At 38.3% G+C, this 18,720-nt stretch overlaps 1 protein-coding gene across 1 annotated transcript in view; it reads left to right on the top strand.

The window, feature by feature from the left end:
* LOC124171749 overlaps positions 1–4,295 on the top strand; it is a 44,260-nt gene extending 39,965 nt beyond the window's left edge. The window contains exon 8 of the mRNA XM_046551031.1: positions 606–4,295. Coding sequence (XP_046406987.1) covers positions 606–743 — 138 coding nt within the window. The 3' untranslated portion in view covers positions 744–4,295. The remainder of the gene's footprint in view (positions 1–605) is intronic.
* The last annotated feature ends 14,425 nt before the right edge of the window (positions 4,296–18,720 follow it).

Raw genomic sequence — 18,720 nt, 5'->3', positions numbered from 1 at the left:
AATTGAAAATCGAGGAACTAATGGATACAGCTGAGTTCCATTTGCAATCCCTGCAGCTCATGCTAGGATAGGTGTTCCATTCCAGCCAGGTGACCTGTTTCTCCACGTGGCTACTTCCAGGATGGCATTGTCTTCCAGGTTATGAGCCTCTTTTCAGAGAAACTAGTCATCCTAGTTCAGAATAAAACTGCACCAGCCACTAAGGGAGGCTTTCCCTCTCATGTTGCATTTTCTCTACTGGAACAGAATGGCTTTGCATTCCATGTGCCATTGCAGTGTCATTCCCACAGAGTTTTGCCGCATCTTGCACTACATCACCTCATTGCACTTTTGGCCCATGTTATGTCTCGCTAACCATGTTGGTCACAATAAACTCTACTTGGCTTCCTAGAGACAGCCTCCCAGCCAGTAGAGGTATTCCTATCGTATCTCTGGGAATCGGAATTGTATAATGTGGATTTGTTGGGTGGCACAAAAAAGTTGACCTGCTCTATTGTATTTTATGTAATTGTGAAATACGTAAGGCATTTTAATTTCTTGTAATTCACAGTTTTTATTGACAGTTGTCATCGCAATAATTGTGCCTATATTTTTTCTCTTGGTAGATGATCAGCCAAATACAACTTCAACCAAAATCAAAACATCCATCTGCAGCACCTTTGAAGCTGATTGGTCCACCTCAAACAGTCAGTTTAGCAGCCCCTCGGACTATGTTATTGCAGCAGGAAAAAGATGAGTCTTGACCAGAACACCTTGGACGACAGATCTCAGGAAATAATACCATTAATTGTATATTTAAATGACCTTCCTACGTTACCTCCTAGCAGATGCAGTTTGCTGTCTTAGAACGTGTGTAATATTTAGAGAGGGTGTGCATGTATGTATGTATGTTTGAAAGTGTGCCTGAATGTGTGCATGCCAACGTGAACTGTAAATTTATTTGCCTTGTAATTATTGAAAGAGCACTTGTAAATTATAAATCAAAATGTTTATGTTTGGTATTTATGGTTATAGATGAATATAAGATCCTGAGTTGTTGGATCAAATTAAAAATTTTGTGTATAGGAACAGATGTTGCTCCCAGATGTAGTGATTGCGTGAAATTTTTTTGATAATTTATCCTGAATCAAGTGGCACTCTTTATGATTGACAATTCATGTTGAATTATGAATTTACCAATTACCAATGGCTGTCATGAAGCTTATCATATTGGAAGTTCATAACTAGCTCATGGTGGTGTTAAATGCAATTTTCCAGTGTTTTTGATGTTGTAATATAAAGTAAATGTGTCTTACTTGTAGATTGTATAGGTTCATTAATGTGACCTTTTATGTTCATTGATCATGTTTTATTCATATTTTTAATATCTGAAAATCAATTAAAAGTTCATTCCGAATTAGCAAGCTGCCATGAAAAGATTGTGTGTGAAAGAATCTAGGGAGTAACTAAAACAAGGTATTGATTATTTAGCAGGATGGAAATAATTGCTGAAAGAAATTCCTTTAGAAGGATGCTGTATATAGCCATGTACAATATGTCTTTTCTTATAAATTTTTCATTCATATTATTTTACCCAAATCATTGTGATACGTGCTGGAATTCCTACTTTTTCATATTGAGGGATTTCCATTTCATTTCTAGCATTTTTTTCATGGACTCTCATGTAAATAACGTTTCTTTGCTCATTTCAACCATATTCTTTGTATCTCATCAGGATTATATTTCTTCCTTTGAAAAATAGTGATTCTTTATCCTTATGGAATCACCTGTTAAGTTTCATGAAATCAATGTGGAAGCAAATACTCATTGTCCTCCGAAGTATATCTTCTTGTTTTATACTAATAACATAATCTCCTAAGAATAGTACTGGAATATGTAAAATGGAGTTGATTGGATTACAGGTTGCTCAGGACACAATTGTCATAGAATTTGTGGAGAAATGCCTCAAATTTTCTGATGCTGTCTCATTTAAATGCGTGGAATAGTTCGTAAAAACATTTAATTTATTTGCTGTAATGGAGTTTGAAAGACATGATATTTACAGTTCCCTCACGAAAAGAATGGGGCTATTTAAGATGTAGTCAGTTAGATACCAGGTTCCTTGCGACACAAAATTTTAAGGTTTTTTTGTGGAGACACGCCTATTATTTTCTAATTTGTTTCGGAAAAGTGCTTTGAACTGGCACTGCAAAATATTTCATTCATTATTTGTGATGGAGTTCACATAACATGACTTCATATATTTATGGCTACTATTTTTTCCTATTATTAGGACATTCTTAAATTCAAAGTAGAAAATGATGTTCTGATTGTTATGGAAAATACTTGGATGATTAATTATCGTTAGTGTTGGTTTCCTTTCTCTTCAGTTGTTTCTCTTGGGTTTGCTTTATTTTATGTTGCCAATCATTATATTTGTCTTGCTTTTTCTTTGGACATCAAAGCCTTAGGATTCCATATGACTGATTGGCGTTTTTGAAAATTGACTGCCATCTATACTAGTCAGTCTCCATTGAGATATTGCCCCTCTCCTTGGTATTAAGGGAACATTTAATTTTCCTAAGTTTGTCAATGAATTATGAAATAAGTTTGCAGGTATGCTTTTTCTTTTGACTTGACAAATTGTAGTTAGGTCCATTTTTGATAATCATCTTGGTGAAAGATATTTATTTTTGTGAAAAGGGTATGACTGTAAGAATAGAAATATGAAATTTGTTGCTGATGTTTTTCAGTGGGTAGAAATATGCCCTTATGAGGTTAAGGATCTAATTTTTTTGTTTTGGATTGTATTTATGTCGTGAGGTGGGGTTGGTGGTTCAATCAATTTTTAACCATGTCTCATTTTTATATGCTTAGTGAATAAGGAACAAGATTCCATCAAGGTCATAGGTAACTCTTCCATACTCGAATGAATAACTTCTGAGCCAATCTGTGTTACCTGTCATTCTGTCTGTATTACTTTCAATTTCAATTTAATTGAAGTTTCTAATTAAATTTCCTGGCCTAGCTTCACATTTTTGTTCACTACAGATTTAGTAAATGACTGTATGTACTTTACCTTGGTTGAATGTGTTTCCTCAGTGTGTGTATTGATGGAAATTTCATTGCAAGTCAATAATTGTGCATGCAATGAATGTGAAATACATCACGCTATGAAAATGTTCACAGGTTTCAATTACAAATTTATCTGTATGTTGATGCCTTCCTGCCTTCCAGCATTAAATGCTTGTTTCACTCTTAACCTTATGTTGTGTGAACCCTTAAATAATTCATGATGTTCTGACGATCAAATAGTATATGCCAGGATATCGTTTTATTTCCAGTGGCAATTTTTTCATTTGAAGCATATTCACTAGAGTTCTATGCATTAATATCATCATGGCTGTAACTATACACATTATTTCATAAAGTCTAAAAGGCCTGGTTACGTAGTACATTAACACAAAAGAGATAATGTGTCAATGCAATAATATGAGAATGAATGCAAAAATTCACTGTGTGCATGCATTGACATTTATTCCTTTCTGGTCTACCGTAATTGTTCATGCATTCATTCAGTAACTTGTACGAGTAAATGTATCTTGTAACCAGGCCTTCGTACTGGTCGATTGCTATCATCAATTTTGCCTTTTTCACTCAGATTCCATGAATGCTATTTTGCTCCTCATTTTAATCTACGAGGCTAATGTACTTGCTTCATTTTTCTTCTTTGTTTGAATTTCCCTTCTTCTATATTTCTTAAGCCTGAATCATATGATCATTTTTTCTTTCCATCATAATGGTATGAATCACAGGTTCATTTCCGCTATCCCTTTTTCCATTGCCTCTTCTGTCTTGCTTTCTGTATTTACAACTGTCATTCCATTAGAAGCCAACTGTGGGGTTACAGTTGCTGTCAGCAGCAGTATATTTTGGTTGGCTGAAAGACATTGCTAGTGGTGGTTTCAGTAAGAAAAAAAGGATGTGCCAAGTGACCCCTGGGGCCATAGCGGAAAATGATTGTGTGAAATGGTCATTTTTCTGTCATCATTGGAGCTATTGTTCAAAATGGATGGAAAAAATGATCTTGTGATTCCGGCTTTATGAAGTTGTTATGCCCAGAAGATCCTCATGAAGTTGTGATGCCCAAAAGTGGTGATTCATTAGGGTTTATTTTCCTGATAGAGGTCTCTTTTTTTCATTTTTTTTAGCTATACTTTTCCATTGTGTCCTACCCATGTGTAAATGTTAATAATAACTGCAATGAAATGACTTGCACTCTAACCTGGCAATAAATCTGAGAAATATTCAGATAATTCAGGTGATTTTTTTCTTAATGCGAGTCACCATTTATTCAACAGAATAGAAATTTTTCATAGAAAAGGCTCAATTATGATCAGTTTTGATGCAGTCCATATGATTGAGACATGCATGTTCTCTTAGAAAAAGAAAACACTTTCTTGCCTCTTTTGCATGTATAAATTTTAGCAGAGGAATAATCAAACTAGATACATATATTCAAAAGGTTTCAGGTTTACAGTAGGCATTACGATGATGAGTAAACATAATTGTTGTATTCCTCATTCAATTTATATAAATATGACTGGTTTCAACACCATGCCTTGCATTTATCAAATGAATGCAGCTCAAATATGCAAATAGAAATGATAACATTATTACTTATATTAATGCATATTCCTGCTATTCCCCTCAATACAGGTGAATGCCTGGCTGTGATTCATGTGCTCTCTACTACCTGTTTGTGTCTTCCACTTCACATTCCCTTCATATACTGGTTGACCCTGATAAATTGTGGGATAAATATTGTATTTATTGTCTAATGCAGGAATCCTAGTTCTACCTTGTCTCTATCTGCCATTGTTTTTACGTTTTCTGCATTATTATTGAAATCAATGCATACTGAAGGAGACTTACTAAGACAGGCTGGCTGACAACTGGTATATGTATTATTATCAGCATCTACTCACTCATACCAGCAGGAACTGATCACTAGTTGTACATCTTAGAATGGTTGGAGATTTTGGGACTTAACATGTTTGGCCATGTGCTCCTTACGGCTGAATTCAATCACTCTCTTGGCTCTAACAATATCAGCATGTACATGAGATGGAATTAGGCCCTTGCAGATAAAAGGGATAGTTTGGGGTGTGGCTTCGTGAAATTACTTCACGCTGAATCAAAAATTCTTTTAAATTTCACATCAATAATTTTAATATAGACCAGTTTCATTGCTGTGCGATACCTCAGAGCGAAGAACCTAGTTGATATTAAAGTTATTTATGCGAAATTATGTGGTTTTTGATTCAGCACTTACAGCTTTGCCTATGTACATATATAAGTTTTCAGTTATTTACACTAGTTTTCAGAGATTATTGATTATCCATGTAACTACGTTCATTTTGAAAGGGCAGTGAAACATGGAAAGTGTGTCACCAAAAAAAGCCTGAAATTAATTATGAAGTTTTTTATCATCAATTTAACACAGTTTTAAAGCAGAGTCTGAATTTTTATGCCCTTATCAAGGCTGCCATGAACGTGGAAAAGTAAGGAATTTGAAAATTATCTTGGAAGACCTGGAAAAATTAGGGAATTTTTCAACGCAACCTAGGAATTTTTTCAATTTTCAACCACATGTATGGGCTTCATTTTTACCATTCCATTATTTACGTTACAATTTTTCTTCAGTTAAAAACTAGAGTGCAGAGTTTCATATCCAATGAATATGGATCGAGCCTGAATAATACTGCTTTCTCATTTAAGTGAAAGGCATGTAAGCAAAATTGCATTGCTGTGCATCAAATGACCAAATCAGCCATTTCGCCGGGAAAGTCTGCATCCAATTGCATAGTGTGGCGTGGCCACTGAATTCATGGATGGGACCTTATTGCAGTGTATCAAAGTACATGGTTTTTTTTCTTGATTTATGGAGAATACAAAGGGAAAACGTTGATTCAATTTTGAATAGTAATGCAGTAACTTTTTTTGTGGAGGAAAGATGTCTTGCATTAAAAAATCTTATCTGCTGAAACACAATTACTGTTGAGTTTTGACATCTCACAGTCCCAATATTATTTAAAAGGCCAGGAAAAAAGTTGCCCGAGGTTTAGAAAACTGGGGAAAGCCATAGAATTCAGAAATTCAGATTTTGTGTCAAACGTGTTTATGAAAAATATAGTTCGAAGTTTTTCCTGTGGTTAGCTATTTTTGTTTTAGGAGTACACCCAGTGAGCAGTGAACTTAGGAACAACAACAGACTGTAGCCTAAATCATGAGTGTGATAAGTGCAGAGAATTCTATTTTTTTGCGGGGAAAAGTAAAAAACTAGTGAGATGCTGAGGAAAGTGAAGAGAGATAACGTGGAAAACTTTTCTATGCTTAAAACTCATGATGATGCTTCCAGGATCCAATCAGTTCTCAGGTCCTCACAGAGAGCCATGCAACTCTGAATGATTTGTGTAGTGCCTGGCATCTAGTATACAAATTGTGACAGCCTTTGACAAGGCAAGACCTGTGAACTGACATAAGCAATGTTAAGCATATACTGACCAATAGGACCACTCACCTGGTTGACGGAAGACATAATTCACCATATAATAATCCTGCAGAGTGAGTTTACAGTAGATGTTCCCTGAACTCTGACATAGGGGAGGAGACAGATGCGATGTTACAGCCCTCAAACAGTGTCAACAACTCCAACATGGGTCATATTATGAAGATATGTAACTGTAAGACAAATCTTTTGGGGCCAATGACAAAATCTTAGCAGGCAAGCATTTTGTTTCCAGTAATAACATCAAAATGGTGTTGCCAATGTTGCACTACTTCCATGAGACAGGCTTTGGGCATTTGCAAACTTGTGTGACTTTTTATTTATGTTACCTCGAGAGACCTGGCATTTATAACAGGAGTAGCATACACATGTGAGCGCATCAAGAGATGGCAAATGCTGACTCTGGGTCTCTTTCCACCCTTCTCCCTGTGCCCATCCTAATGCAACAAATGACCTTGGCTGTTGGTTGCCTCCTCCAAATGGCAGTATCATAAAGCATCTTGAACCTCCTGTTGCACTGCTGATTCCTCCAATCTATGTGATAAAATTTTTGCAACACTTAAACTTTCCTCTCTTCTTCATATTTCTTGATATCTGGATTTCTCTATAATGTATTTTTCCATCCTTGAGATCTTATGAAATGCTTGTTTCATTCTGGGTTCAAACATTCCATGTTGCTGTCTGATTATCCATTTTCCTTTTTTTTGTCTCATGTTCATGTTTCACTTTTCGTTTTTGCCTGTCCAGGATTGTACTTTTTTTAAGTTTGTACTTGTAGAATTAAAGGTTGTTAGCCCTATCCTCAATCCCAGTCTAGAGGACCAGGGTAAACCCTTTCTACTGGCCTATCCCCCTTGACGTGTCTCGCTTGGGCAACCCTACTGAGGACGTGCAAGCTCAATATTCAGGCATGCTGGCTGTCTCATCGTGGCAAGGTGGAGATACTGGCTAAAGAGTAGCTTATGATTCTATGTATGTATCGATGGCCAGTAATGAAGTAAAATTAATCAAATTACTAGTCAAGATTACTCTGCAGGTTGTTTTTATTTGTAACCATTCCATTTTCGAAAAGTAATGAAAAATGAAAGATTAGATATACTCCTCAATTGTTTAGAACAATCGTTTATTTACCAAGGATATAGTTTATGTTGACAATTTTTCCATGAAGCTAGTGTTTGCTTTTGATGTCTGACATTCATAATGTCCATTTGTAATTCAAAATCCCATAAAAGCCTTGTCATTTCATGAACAAAAATTCACCCTTTAATGGTAATTATGAAGATACATAGGTATGAGCATCTTATCAATATAAATAGAATGGAAAATTGGGATCCATTTATCCTCGCAGTTTTGAGAACAATTCTTAGTAATTCAACCGAAAGGTTGTTTGCTGGTGAGGGTAGAGCTCACCCCTGACTAAGCCTAAGTCATGTAACGTACGTACTCAGTGTTGAAGGACAGTTTCTCTCCCAGGGATAGATTACCTGCTTTTGCTAGATATTTCTGTCATTACCTAATTTTTATTTATATCAAAAGTTAGGTAATTACAGATGAGGGCATCATTTAATTATGCAAGTGAAGTTGGGTGATGCAAAGAAAACTTAAAAGAATCTCCTCTTTTAAGTGTGCATATTGCACACTTAAAAGAGGAGATTTCTGATAGCATGTCCTAACTTTTTGTTCCTAGAGGAAAACGGAAATATGTGGTTTTCTTCTATTTCCATTTAATTTGAAATTGAACCAATGGTGCTTTGGGGTCATAGTAAGGGTTCATGGGTGTAATTTCCTTGTGAATGCTTTTCATGTTGTGCAGCCAGAAAGATTAAACATTTCAGAATTGTTAGTATTATGTGGTCATTTGAAGGATGTCAGTGCCTACACAAATTACTGGTAGCTTATTTCATGAGGAAAATACACTGAAAATTCACTTTTTATGCATCATGATCTCAGTAGAAACCCATCTAGAGCTCTCAGTGCTGAAGAAATGTTGCAATGATAAAGACTGATGTAATGAGTTAGGAAATTCATTTGAAGTAATTATAAAATTGGTATTATGATCATAAGCTTTCTTTTGTGTACTGCTAGAACCATCATGGCACTACTGTAGTTTAATTGTAATAAAATGTTTTCATTTTAAGTATTTTCAGTATTATTTTACAATCTTGCCTTGCATGTATTCAAAGACTGAGTTAAGGCCCTATTATCTCAAATAATTTCCATGTCTACTGAAAACTTTGTAATTATTTTTGGAATTTGGCTATGTAAATTTTGGAGACAGTTAAATGAATATTTTCCGGAATGAGTCTGAAATTTCCAAATTGCTCAAAAACATTACATGAATAATGCAGCTTTCTAACTTTCACTTACTTGCCTGGATGTAGGTTGGATTGAGGTTCTTCAGACCACTTGTCTCCATCTGTGGTGTTGGCACCCTTGAAGGGGCCCCCCGACGAAGGAAACTAGCACCTCTAATAGAATTATTAACTTTTTTACTTTCTCATAATATGTCTATCTAAAAAGCATATTTGTGAAGTACTAAAAAAAGCTAAGAAGAATGATATAAAACACGAAGTGCTCCAATCATAAATAACGGGTTGTATGAAGTACTGCGTGGTTGGAGAACCCCCATTCAGTGTGATACTATCTTGTGCTTAAATCATGTTTGCCTAAATATCTGAATTTAAGCAGAATACTGAGTTCTCTCTGGTGGCGTAGCCAGAAATTTTGTTCAGGGAGAAATTTGGGGAGAGTGGAGGGGAAAATATTTGAAAAACAGGGTACTAAGAAGAGGGTTTAAACTAATTTTCTCACTTTTCATTGTCCAAAGAACTTCATTTTTCAAAGATCTCTTTTGTAAATTCATGATTTTTCAATATTTTGTATTGTTTTGTGATGAAGCGAAGTATTTGTGTTTTTATATTTCAGGGTTGGGAGTCCGAACCCTCACCCCTTGCTAAGCCACAGGTTCTCTCTCAAGCATGTCCATGATGTGCATAGAGGCTTGCGTGGTACATAAATTCACCTTTTATCAATTTAAATACTAGTAAAATTGATATTTGAAGTTCTGGAAGCTCTGCAATAGGCCACAGGATTTTTTATTCCTGTCTTGTGGCTTGTCGTTTCAAACACTTGCCGCTGGTGCCTCTCTAGTCCACCGTTTTTCCAAACTTCATGTTCTGTAATTGCAGATCCTGATTCTGCAGTCCGATTTCTCCAAGGGGATACTCGAGGCCTTAGGGTACTCGCATAGTGAGGAGGCAACAGGTCGTGGTTCCTTCAAGTCAGGGGCGCAGCTAAGAATTAAGGCTAGAGGGGGTTTTCGGTGCATCTAATACTGGGGAGACTGGATAAGTGCGGGAGCCCTCCCTAAGTAAAATTTTAAGATAGATGGTTCATAATGGTGAGTTTTACGGCTTTTCTGAGGGATATGTTATTAAATCTTACACTATGCTCTAAGTTATGTTAATCCAATTAAGTAAAATGGATTAAACTTACAAATTTCTCCGAGCACTGGGGGGGAGGGGGTTTATCCCCCAAACCCCCTCACTGCACCACTGCCTCGAGGTAACACAAATGCATTGTGTGTTATGGGTACGTGCATGGTGAGTAGGTCGAGGTAGAGGTGTACCTCAGGGTTCAGCAGGAGGTTGCTCGAGACCGCTTTCAAAGACAAGGAGGCTATATCGGGAGGCTTCTCCGTAATATGTGCATTTAAGGCCCCTCCCTTGCCGCTACCTTTCATGAAAAAATGCAAATGCATGAAAATATTTCAGGTGACATCCTCATGTATTCCTGAAATTTGTCTGGACATTCCTTTTGTTGCAAATACACATGGTGATATTCTCCCAGATCTTCTTGTACTTGTTTTTTGGGATGAGCACTGAATTCGCAATTACTTCACGTACCAATCGGCCACTTTCACCGTGTGGCATCAAGTATAAGGGTTATTTGGTTAGTTGTAACATTTTTACAATGCTAAGCGATAGTAGTGGTGATGGTGACGACATGTCATCAGCATGTAAGTGGTGGCTGATTGGTCGTTAAGTAATCGCGAATTCAGTGCTCATCCCATAAATCAAGCGCGACGAGATCTGGGAGAATTTCACCATCTGTATTTGCACCTTAGGTATTACCCAGACAAATTTCAGGAATACACGAGGATGTCACATGAAATGGGCCTTGAACGCACCAATCACGGAGAAGCCTCACGATATACCTCGCGACACACCGCTCGAAAGACAAACTCGTTTGTTTTTGAAAGCGGTCCCGCGCGACCTCCTGGTGAACCGTGAGGTACACCTCGACCCTCGACCCAGGGGCGCAGCTAGGAGTTAAGGTTAGGGGGGTTTTCGGGCGCAACTAATACTGGGGTGCTTGTGGGTGGTATACCTGCAGGGGTAAGCGGTAAGGGCTGGGACCTTCCGCCAGAAAAAAATAAGATAAATGGTTCAAAATGCTGAGTTTTAGGGCCTTCCGAGGGATATTTTGTTAATCTTCACACTATTCTATAAGCAATATTAATCCAATTAAGTAAAATAGATTTAAATTTAAAATTTCTCCCCCAAACCCCCCCTCGCTGCGCCACTGCCTCGACCTGCTTACTATGCGCGCGCCCGTAACACACAATGTATTTGTGTTACCTCGAGGTACCGCGACCATAGGCGGATCCAGGGGGAGGGGCACGGGGGCACGTGCCCCCCCCAGACCCTCAAAAATATGCAAGATTTTTAATACGGTCCCATTATCATTGCGTTCGTCTTGTATTACGAGGTATCATTGTGCCCCACCCAGAACAAAATCCTGGATACGGCCTTGCTTGTGTATCTGACGTGTACGAAGGCGCAGTCAAAATTGCGTCGTGTAAAGCGGTGAATTGCTAGAACACATGCGAGAATGCGTGGACGTGAGATGGCAAAATAGCCCCTGTTCTAATTTCGTTCATGCATTCGCGCAATTCCACGCCATTTAGAAATTAATGCAGTTATAACCTGCGCAATTCCGTGCCCCTTGTAAAACAGCCTTAAGGCAGCGAAAGCACGAGGGGATTTCCAAGTGGTTCACATGCCCTCAAGGTCGGCTAATTCAACGATATTTGTTGCTACTTATCTTGGTATAGTTTGCTAGATTGAAAGAGGCTGATTTTCCTCTTTTTTATTCATTGTTTACTTTTCTATTAAGCGGCGACGAAACGTCGAGGTTCTTAACCCTTTCGTGAAAGGGGTCTTGAAAAGTTTCTTGCGTCATAGCTCGCTCCAGCCCAATGACCCAGGGCGCCACGAAGTATTTTCCTACCCCGTCTATCCAAGAAGCGAATTAGAAAGAAATATTATTCAGCTACTCGCATAGAATGCCGCGAGGAATGAAAGATAAAATAACGATCAATTCATTTGGAAAGAAAGAAATTAAGAGCGGGGGTCGGCATTTTGTTTCCGTTAAATAGAGAATTTATCAGACGTTATGGTCGAGCCAACTGAATATTTTCATGCCGCTATGCCTTTACCCATGGGGGCAGGGGCGCAGCTAGGAATTGAGGCTGGCGGGGTGTAGGTGTAACTAATACCGGGGTGTGTTGGGGTATGGCATACCGACCAGGATAAGCGGTAAGTGCGAGATTAATAAATTGCGGCATTTTAAGATAAATGGTTCAAAACCGTGAGTTTTACGGATTTCTGAGGGATATTTTATTAATCCTCACACTATTCTATTAGTAATATCAATCCAATTAAGTAAAATGGATTAAACTTTAAAAAAATTCTGATCTCTGGGGGTGGGATTTTTCCCCCAAACTCCCCTCGCTGCGCCACTGCATGGGGGACGTATTGACAACAGTAGGTACATTGCTATAGTACCAGGGCTGTGCAAAATACAAGCTGAGGAGTATTTGAAATACAAAATACCTCTCCGAATGAATTTGAAATGCAAAATACCTTTGACTTGGGCATTTGAAAAACAAGCTACAAAATACAATATACATTAGTATGGAAACTAAGAGAACTTGGAAATATACAACCTGCCTTGGCACGCTATGGATAGTTGCAAGCGTGAAGAAAACTATTATAACGAAAACGAAGTAATCTCTTAAGAGTAATGTTACAGAAGTGTTATCAGAGCTACTACAAAAGTATTTTTTTATTTTAGAATGGGAAAATACCAAAAATATGTATTTGAAATACCAAATTCAAGATACATTCAGGTCGTGTATTTGAAATACAAATTACAAATGTACTTATTTCAAATACGTATTTTAAAATAATTGTATTTGAAATATTGCCCAGCTCTGTATAGTGCATGCGACTCCCAATAGGGTAGTTTCCTTCACCAAAGAAAACGAAGGGCATTCATTGCGATTCCTTGCCCACCATTAGTGTATTCATAATATACAAATTATTTGATTTTAGAAATCCCATTTTAGACGAATGCTAATGGTCAATTTTAACCTCATTTGAAAAAGGCCATATTGGCGCCCATGCGATTCCACTCCATGTGACGTCACAGGGACCTAATTTACATACGAGTAGATAGGAGTTTTACATTGTCTGAAATTACCAATGCATGCATGAGGCACAGAGCTCAGGGAATCATCTCTTAATAATCACCCATTAAAATTGCCTAAGCTCGGAAAGTTTCCTTCGTTTGATAGGGTAATAATAATCCTTATTTAAGCCAAGCGCTAACTGCTAGCAGCCTGCGTCGTATAGCGCTCAAAGCCTCGCCCCAAGGTCACCTCACACGGCGACAGCTGGAACCAGAAATACGTCACACGGGATTTTCCCAGCATTCCTATTTAGCCGTCGCGTTTTCGCGCGCTTGAAAATTTTCACTTTTCGTTTAATCGCGAATAATAGATATCGTCATTCAAAAATCTAAGAGCGTATAATGCGTACTACCAGAGTAATAATCTTTTGATTTAGGCAATAAAAAAATAATAGGAAACCACCCTATGGCCGCAGCTCCTGAAGAATGTCCCATAAATGAAGGTACTGGTACAGTAACATCTTTTACCCAAAGGATCGAAATCCTCCGGTCCGCCCGCCGCATTTGGCCCCTGAAGCAATTTTATGTGCAGTTTATAATCATCTAGTTTTTTTCTTATTTTAATATGGGTACAAGCGGAGGGTGTGTATTATTTAAGTACACTGACCCAGCGCCGTGGCGTGGAATTTTGACGTGGCTGTTTATGCCCCCCCCCCAAAACGTCATCATAGTAGACTAAGGAATTAATTTTCCTCTTTTCTAACCTCCGATGCCTTATTTTATCGTATCTCTTCTTCGATTTTGAATAACGATCGAGGAAAGATTTATCAATGAGGTATATTCCAGTTTTAAAAAACTGCAGGGTGATTTGTTCTCTCTTTGACGTGATGCCTTGGGCGGCGCTGCGTCACTGCACTGACCTAACTAGGGTATAAAATACAAGTATCTATTTGCAACCCACTAAGGCATGCCCGACCCCTGCCTTGCCTGTCTTGTGACGCTGCCGCATAATGACCTAGGGCGAGGACCCTACTCCTCTCCCTAGGGCAAGGGTCTTCAACCCGTGGCCCGCCGGTTAATATCTTGTGGCCCCTGGAGGCTAAAGGAAATATTTTATCGCGCCACAAAATATAAAATATATATCGATAGACTCGACAAAAATAAGCGATGTCAAAAATCGCATTGATAGATTGATTGAACTTTTAGGCTTAAAAGAGTATTACACTTCAAATTATGTTTTATTTTATTTTATTGATGTGGTGGTAGAGTAATGTAGAGCACTGTGTCCCTAAGGACGATGAGAAATCGATTTTTGGCCCTTGATTTAGAATAGGTTGAAGAATTCCTAGGGCGTTACGCAGCATTCTCCGACTCCCTCTTACTAGCGAACGCAGTGAACTGAGCCTGAGTCCTCAATAACTTTTCAGGGAGAGAATTTACTGTATGTGAAAAGAAGCAAGACACCCAAGTTTGAGGAGGAGCACTATCAAATGATATTGAATATACTGCTGACCTTTAACGTGTATGATATACTGACTTGCATTACTTACATTCTACGGCACACAGCAATACCAAAACATTTTCAATTGACCCATTAGTTCCGAAGTTAGCAGAGATTTGCGTTGTTTAAAACAAATCCGTCAATTTTCGTGATACAAACTATTTGTTTTCTAAAAGGTGCTAATAATGGATCTGGCTTTCTTATATCAAAATTCAAAGATATTGCAACGAAAACTACGGGAATACCAAGCGCTTAAAGTTGGTCAACTTGATTTTACGCGCAAAAAACGGGTACTTTGTTTTAGAAAAAAATAAGTTAGGGAAATACTATGCGATGGAATTTTTTTTAAGTAAATGATCCAACGTGGAAATAAATTCTCTTTCGTATGCTTTTTGTTGCATTGAAATTGATTGCCTCGTTTAGGCGATAGAGCTCAAACTCCGTGTCTTGCTTTTTTTTGAAGACAGTAGGCTCGTCTTTAATACGTGCATGAGTTAATGGCTGAAAGTAGGGAGACTGGGGTAGTGACGGTCACCTAAGGGAAAATGAGTATAAATTTTCACTTTGTTTTTAAATTTGGAACGCAATGGTGTGGAATCGCTATAGTATCGGAATAGTACATTTTACCCATTGCAGACCTCAATGGAGCCCTAATTAACCATAGCTATTGATAAAATTAAAATTATTGCAAAATCAGCTTTTATCGGTATTACCCCAACCCTGGGGTAATGGCAGTCGGAAATGTCATCTTCTACTAAATGGTTGTAAAATGAGAAATACGGGGATTTTCGTTGACATGGGCACGTTAAACTGATATATTTATGTTTATTATATTAAATAATTCCGCATTTTAGAAATTATGAAACATTAAATGGAAGTATGGACATAATATTAAGTCAATGATTAAAAAAAATATCTTTCCATGGCAAAAAAGGGCTGAAAATTTTAAGGGCACTGCCAATATGTGTACATAAGTTGATGAGTTTTTAGAAGCTTAAGTTAATTTTACATTCCGAAGCACATGTCACATAAGTACCCCTCAGAAGTGTTCCATCTAGAACATTCTTGATGTGTCTGAAATGCACAAGTAGTGCACCGTTACATTTGTCCATCTTTTCCGGTGTCTTCGCAATAGAAAGAGGTTTATTTACCCATTTCCTTTAAAAGTAACTCACTTTCGGATTTGTCTTCACAAATATTTTTCTCGTCAATAGAAGCGACTGAGTCAGATTCATAGTTTCCTGGTCATTTTCTTTTGCTTCTCTTTTTGTGTTTTCCTTTTAGCATTAGCAGCCGTTTTCTTAAGATTTTTTATTGAAGATCTCTGCTACACGCTACTAGCTTTATTTGTTTTCCTTGTTATTTTATGGGCTTCTGAAGCATAGAACATATAATATATGAGTACTAATGGGGTAATGCCGGTCAGTTGCCAAAGCGACTGCCTTTACCCCAACTGCATGTTTTCATTCGACGACTAAAAAAATAAATATCAGTGCTTAAAACCTTTATAAAACTCCACGTAACAGAACAATATGGATCACCTTGTTATTACGAGATCAATCTCGTCCTATGAAAAGTAAATGGTAAGAGGTGATAGTGGATTAAACTAATGTCTTTCTTGTAAGGCGAAGCGTCAAAACAGTCTTTCTTACACAATAGGCAATCGACGATTGGCAAGACGGTGAGAACTCCAGAAGTATATCCATTAACTGTCGTGAGTTGACCGCACCAATCAGTTTGACTCTTCGTTGTCCACTTTACGAGAAATCATAGTGACCGCCATTACCCCAGTCTCCCCTATACCAGAGAGTCCTCGCTGGCAACAGGAATCAAAGTAGCTGACATCTGGTGGCCAATTTCAGAAATGAGACATGGAGGATCGGCCGGTTTGTTTACTAATGCTACAGCCTAGCGGTGTGCGAAACGGATGTGTTTTCAGCAATTTTGTGAAGCGAATACTGATGTATATGGTAAATCTCAGTTGTGAATAATGGATGAAGTAATTTTCTCCACATCTGACGTTTTGGAGTTCAATAGAGACATCAAGAGGTCCCTCGTTGAGGGCTATGAGGTGGAATGCTGTAACCTGTCATGGTTGAAGCACTGTTGGAGTATTTGGTTCTTGCAATGGGCTTTAGCATACAAACAAGCGTTATTAATGGCATGTCACACGAGATAAAAGCTTTTCAGAAGAAAATTGACGCTTCTTTTTCCGTTTTCGTGTGTATTGTTTGACGATTTTATCCACCATCATTACAAGAGATATATCATTATTAAAATCATCAAACAATATGATAGGCATCTACTCACATAAGCCATCCGTTCTCAATAATCTATTCTTCTTAAGGGAATTCGACGTCGGTGTGGTCGTGCGTGGAATTCCCCTTGCATTGGCGTTTTGACTGCTATGTGGAGTCACTCGACTCTCACCGGCTAGCGAGGATCGATGGGGAAGTGGCGAGACGGGTCGCGCGAGGGTCTCCGTGCCTCGGCCCCGGAATTTTGGCCATTTGGGCTAAGCGACTCGAGAAATCCTTTAACCCAACGAAGCACGCAGGCCTTAGAAACGTCGGGGTTTCGCACCGCATCGTATTCGGAAGAGCAGGGCCTAGTTATTGAATGAGAAAGAGACAGATGTTTTAAGGGCCGACCCGGTTTTGACCCGCCCCCGGGCGGAAGATGTCCCGGCGATCGTGGGGGGGATCGCCTGCGAAAGGTTTGTGCGACTTTGGGAGAAATTACTTGTCTCAAGCAGACTTAGTCCCGGCAATTGGTGGGTAGTCGGCCGGGAATATTCATATAATTCTCAGTTGTCGCGATTCGAATCATTTCCCCAACCATAACTTTCCTGGCTTATTGGATATCTGAAAATTCATTGATAGTTATTGCAAGTTTGTTCAACCTTCTTTCCGTCTGCATCTCATCCTCTGACACCTCCATACTTACGCGAACAATTTTTAAGTAGGCATTAAATGATACAATGAAGGTGTCATGCCTTCATATGTTTCTCTATGACCCATTCTTGTTTTTTTCTTAAATAAAACTAGCATGCTAGCTCACTCTTGCCCATTCTCATGACGTGCTCCCACTTCTTTCCCAAATTAGGGGTGTTGCGGAATCTATGTAGAGAGATAGCTTTTGTCTCACACTGGTCGGTGCAATCATAAACACCGCACATTTTGTTGCTCATGAACTTTTCCTTATAAGTTTTTCATCATAATCCCATTGATATTCGGCTAAACGGTATAGTGCTGGCCGGCTAACGTTTCACACGAACAAGCGTACTAATGCATCCGATCCTCAATATTCGGCCATGACACCTAATTTAGTGCTGTCACCTGGATTCCCTTCCAGATGCAATTGTCAATAAGAACAATGACGCTTTCAATAAGAACATAAAACTCGGGTATTCGCAGGTTATCGTTCCACACAAACAAACGTACTAAAGTGGGCGATCCTCCCTATTCGGCCATGACACCTAACTTAGTGCTGCCACCTGGATTTCCTTCCATTTGCCAAGTATTGCGCAAGTATTTTTTCGTTGAAAGACTATTTTCCTATCATCTTCGGAGTGAACGAATATGGATTTCGTGGCAAAGACTAAATTGTGCAGTAGTAATTCTACTATATTTCAAAGAATATTTCAAACAATTAAATTATTGAGCATATGCTACCCAAATACCGTCGATCTGTATTTAGTATACGACAAGAGCTCCTGAAAATTGGATATTGAGTTCCGTGCGGACAATAGTGCTTCCCAATTTTAGATAAACCTCATGAAAAATTGCCTGAGCAAGAAAGTTTATGGGTTTAAGAGGGTAAAAATAATTCTTAAGAGTCTCCATGAGCGGAGGAGCTTCGCCGGTGCTTAACCTTATCTCTTAGCTCAAAGTATACCAAGAAGTGAGTAAATAAATTGGATAAGAGAGGTTCGCGGAATGGGTGTGAGGATAGGTGACGATATAATAATATTCCTGCCATATTATTTGTGGATGATAATGCCTCAGCGGAAAAAGATGATTCATCCTATATTTAACAAGTTATATAGGTAATACTTCGGGAATTTCAGTGATAGTAATGAGGCTGTAATGGGAGTGTCTACAGGGTTATGCGGCGCAAATTGCGATACGAGAAAATTGTTTAGGGGAAAAATACTTTAAAATATAAAAAAAATCATAATTTTTGAGGGGAATAT

This window comes from Ischnura elegans, chromosome X, assembly GCF_921293095.1.
Source record: "Ischnura elegans chromosome X, ioIscEleg1.1, whole genome shotgun sequence".
In the NCBI taxonomy this organism is placed as follows: Eukaryota; Metazoa; Arthropoda; class Insecta; order Odonata; family Coenagrionidae; genus Ischnura; species Ischnura elegans.
The sequence above is the reverse complement of the archived record's forward strand: the minus strand, read 5'-3'. Positions and strand labels throughout refer to the sequence as shown.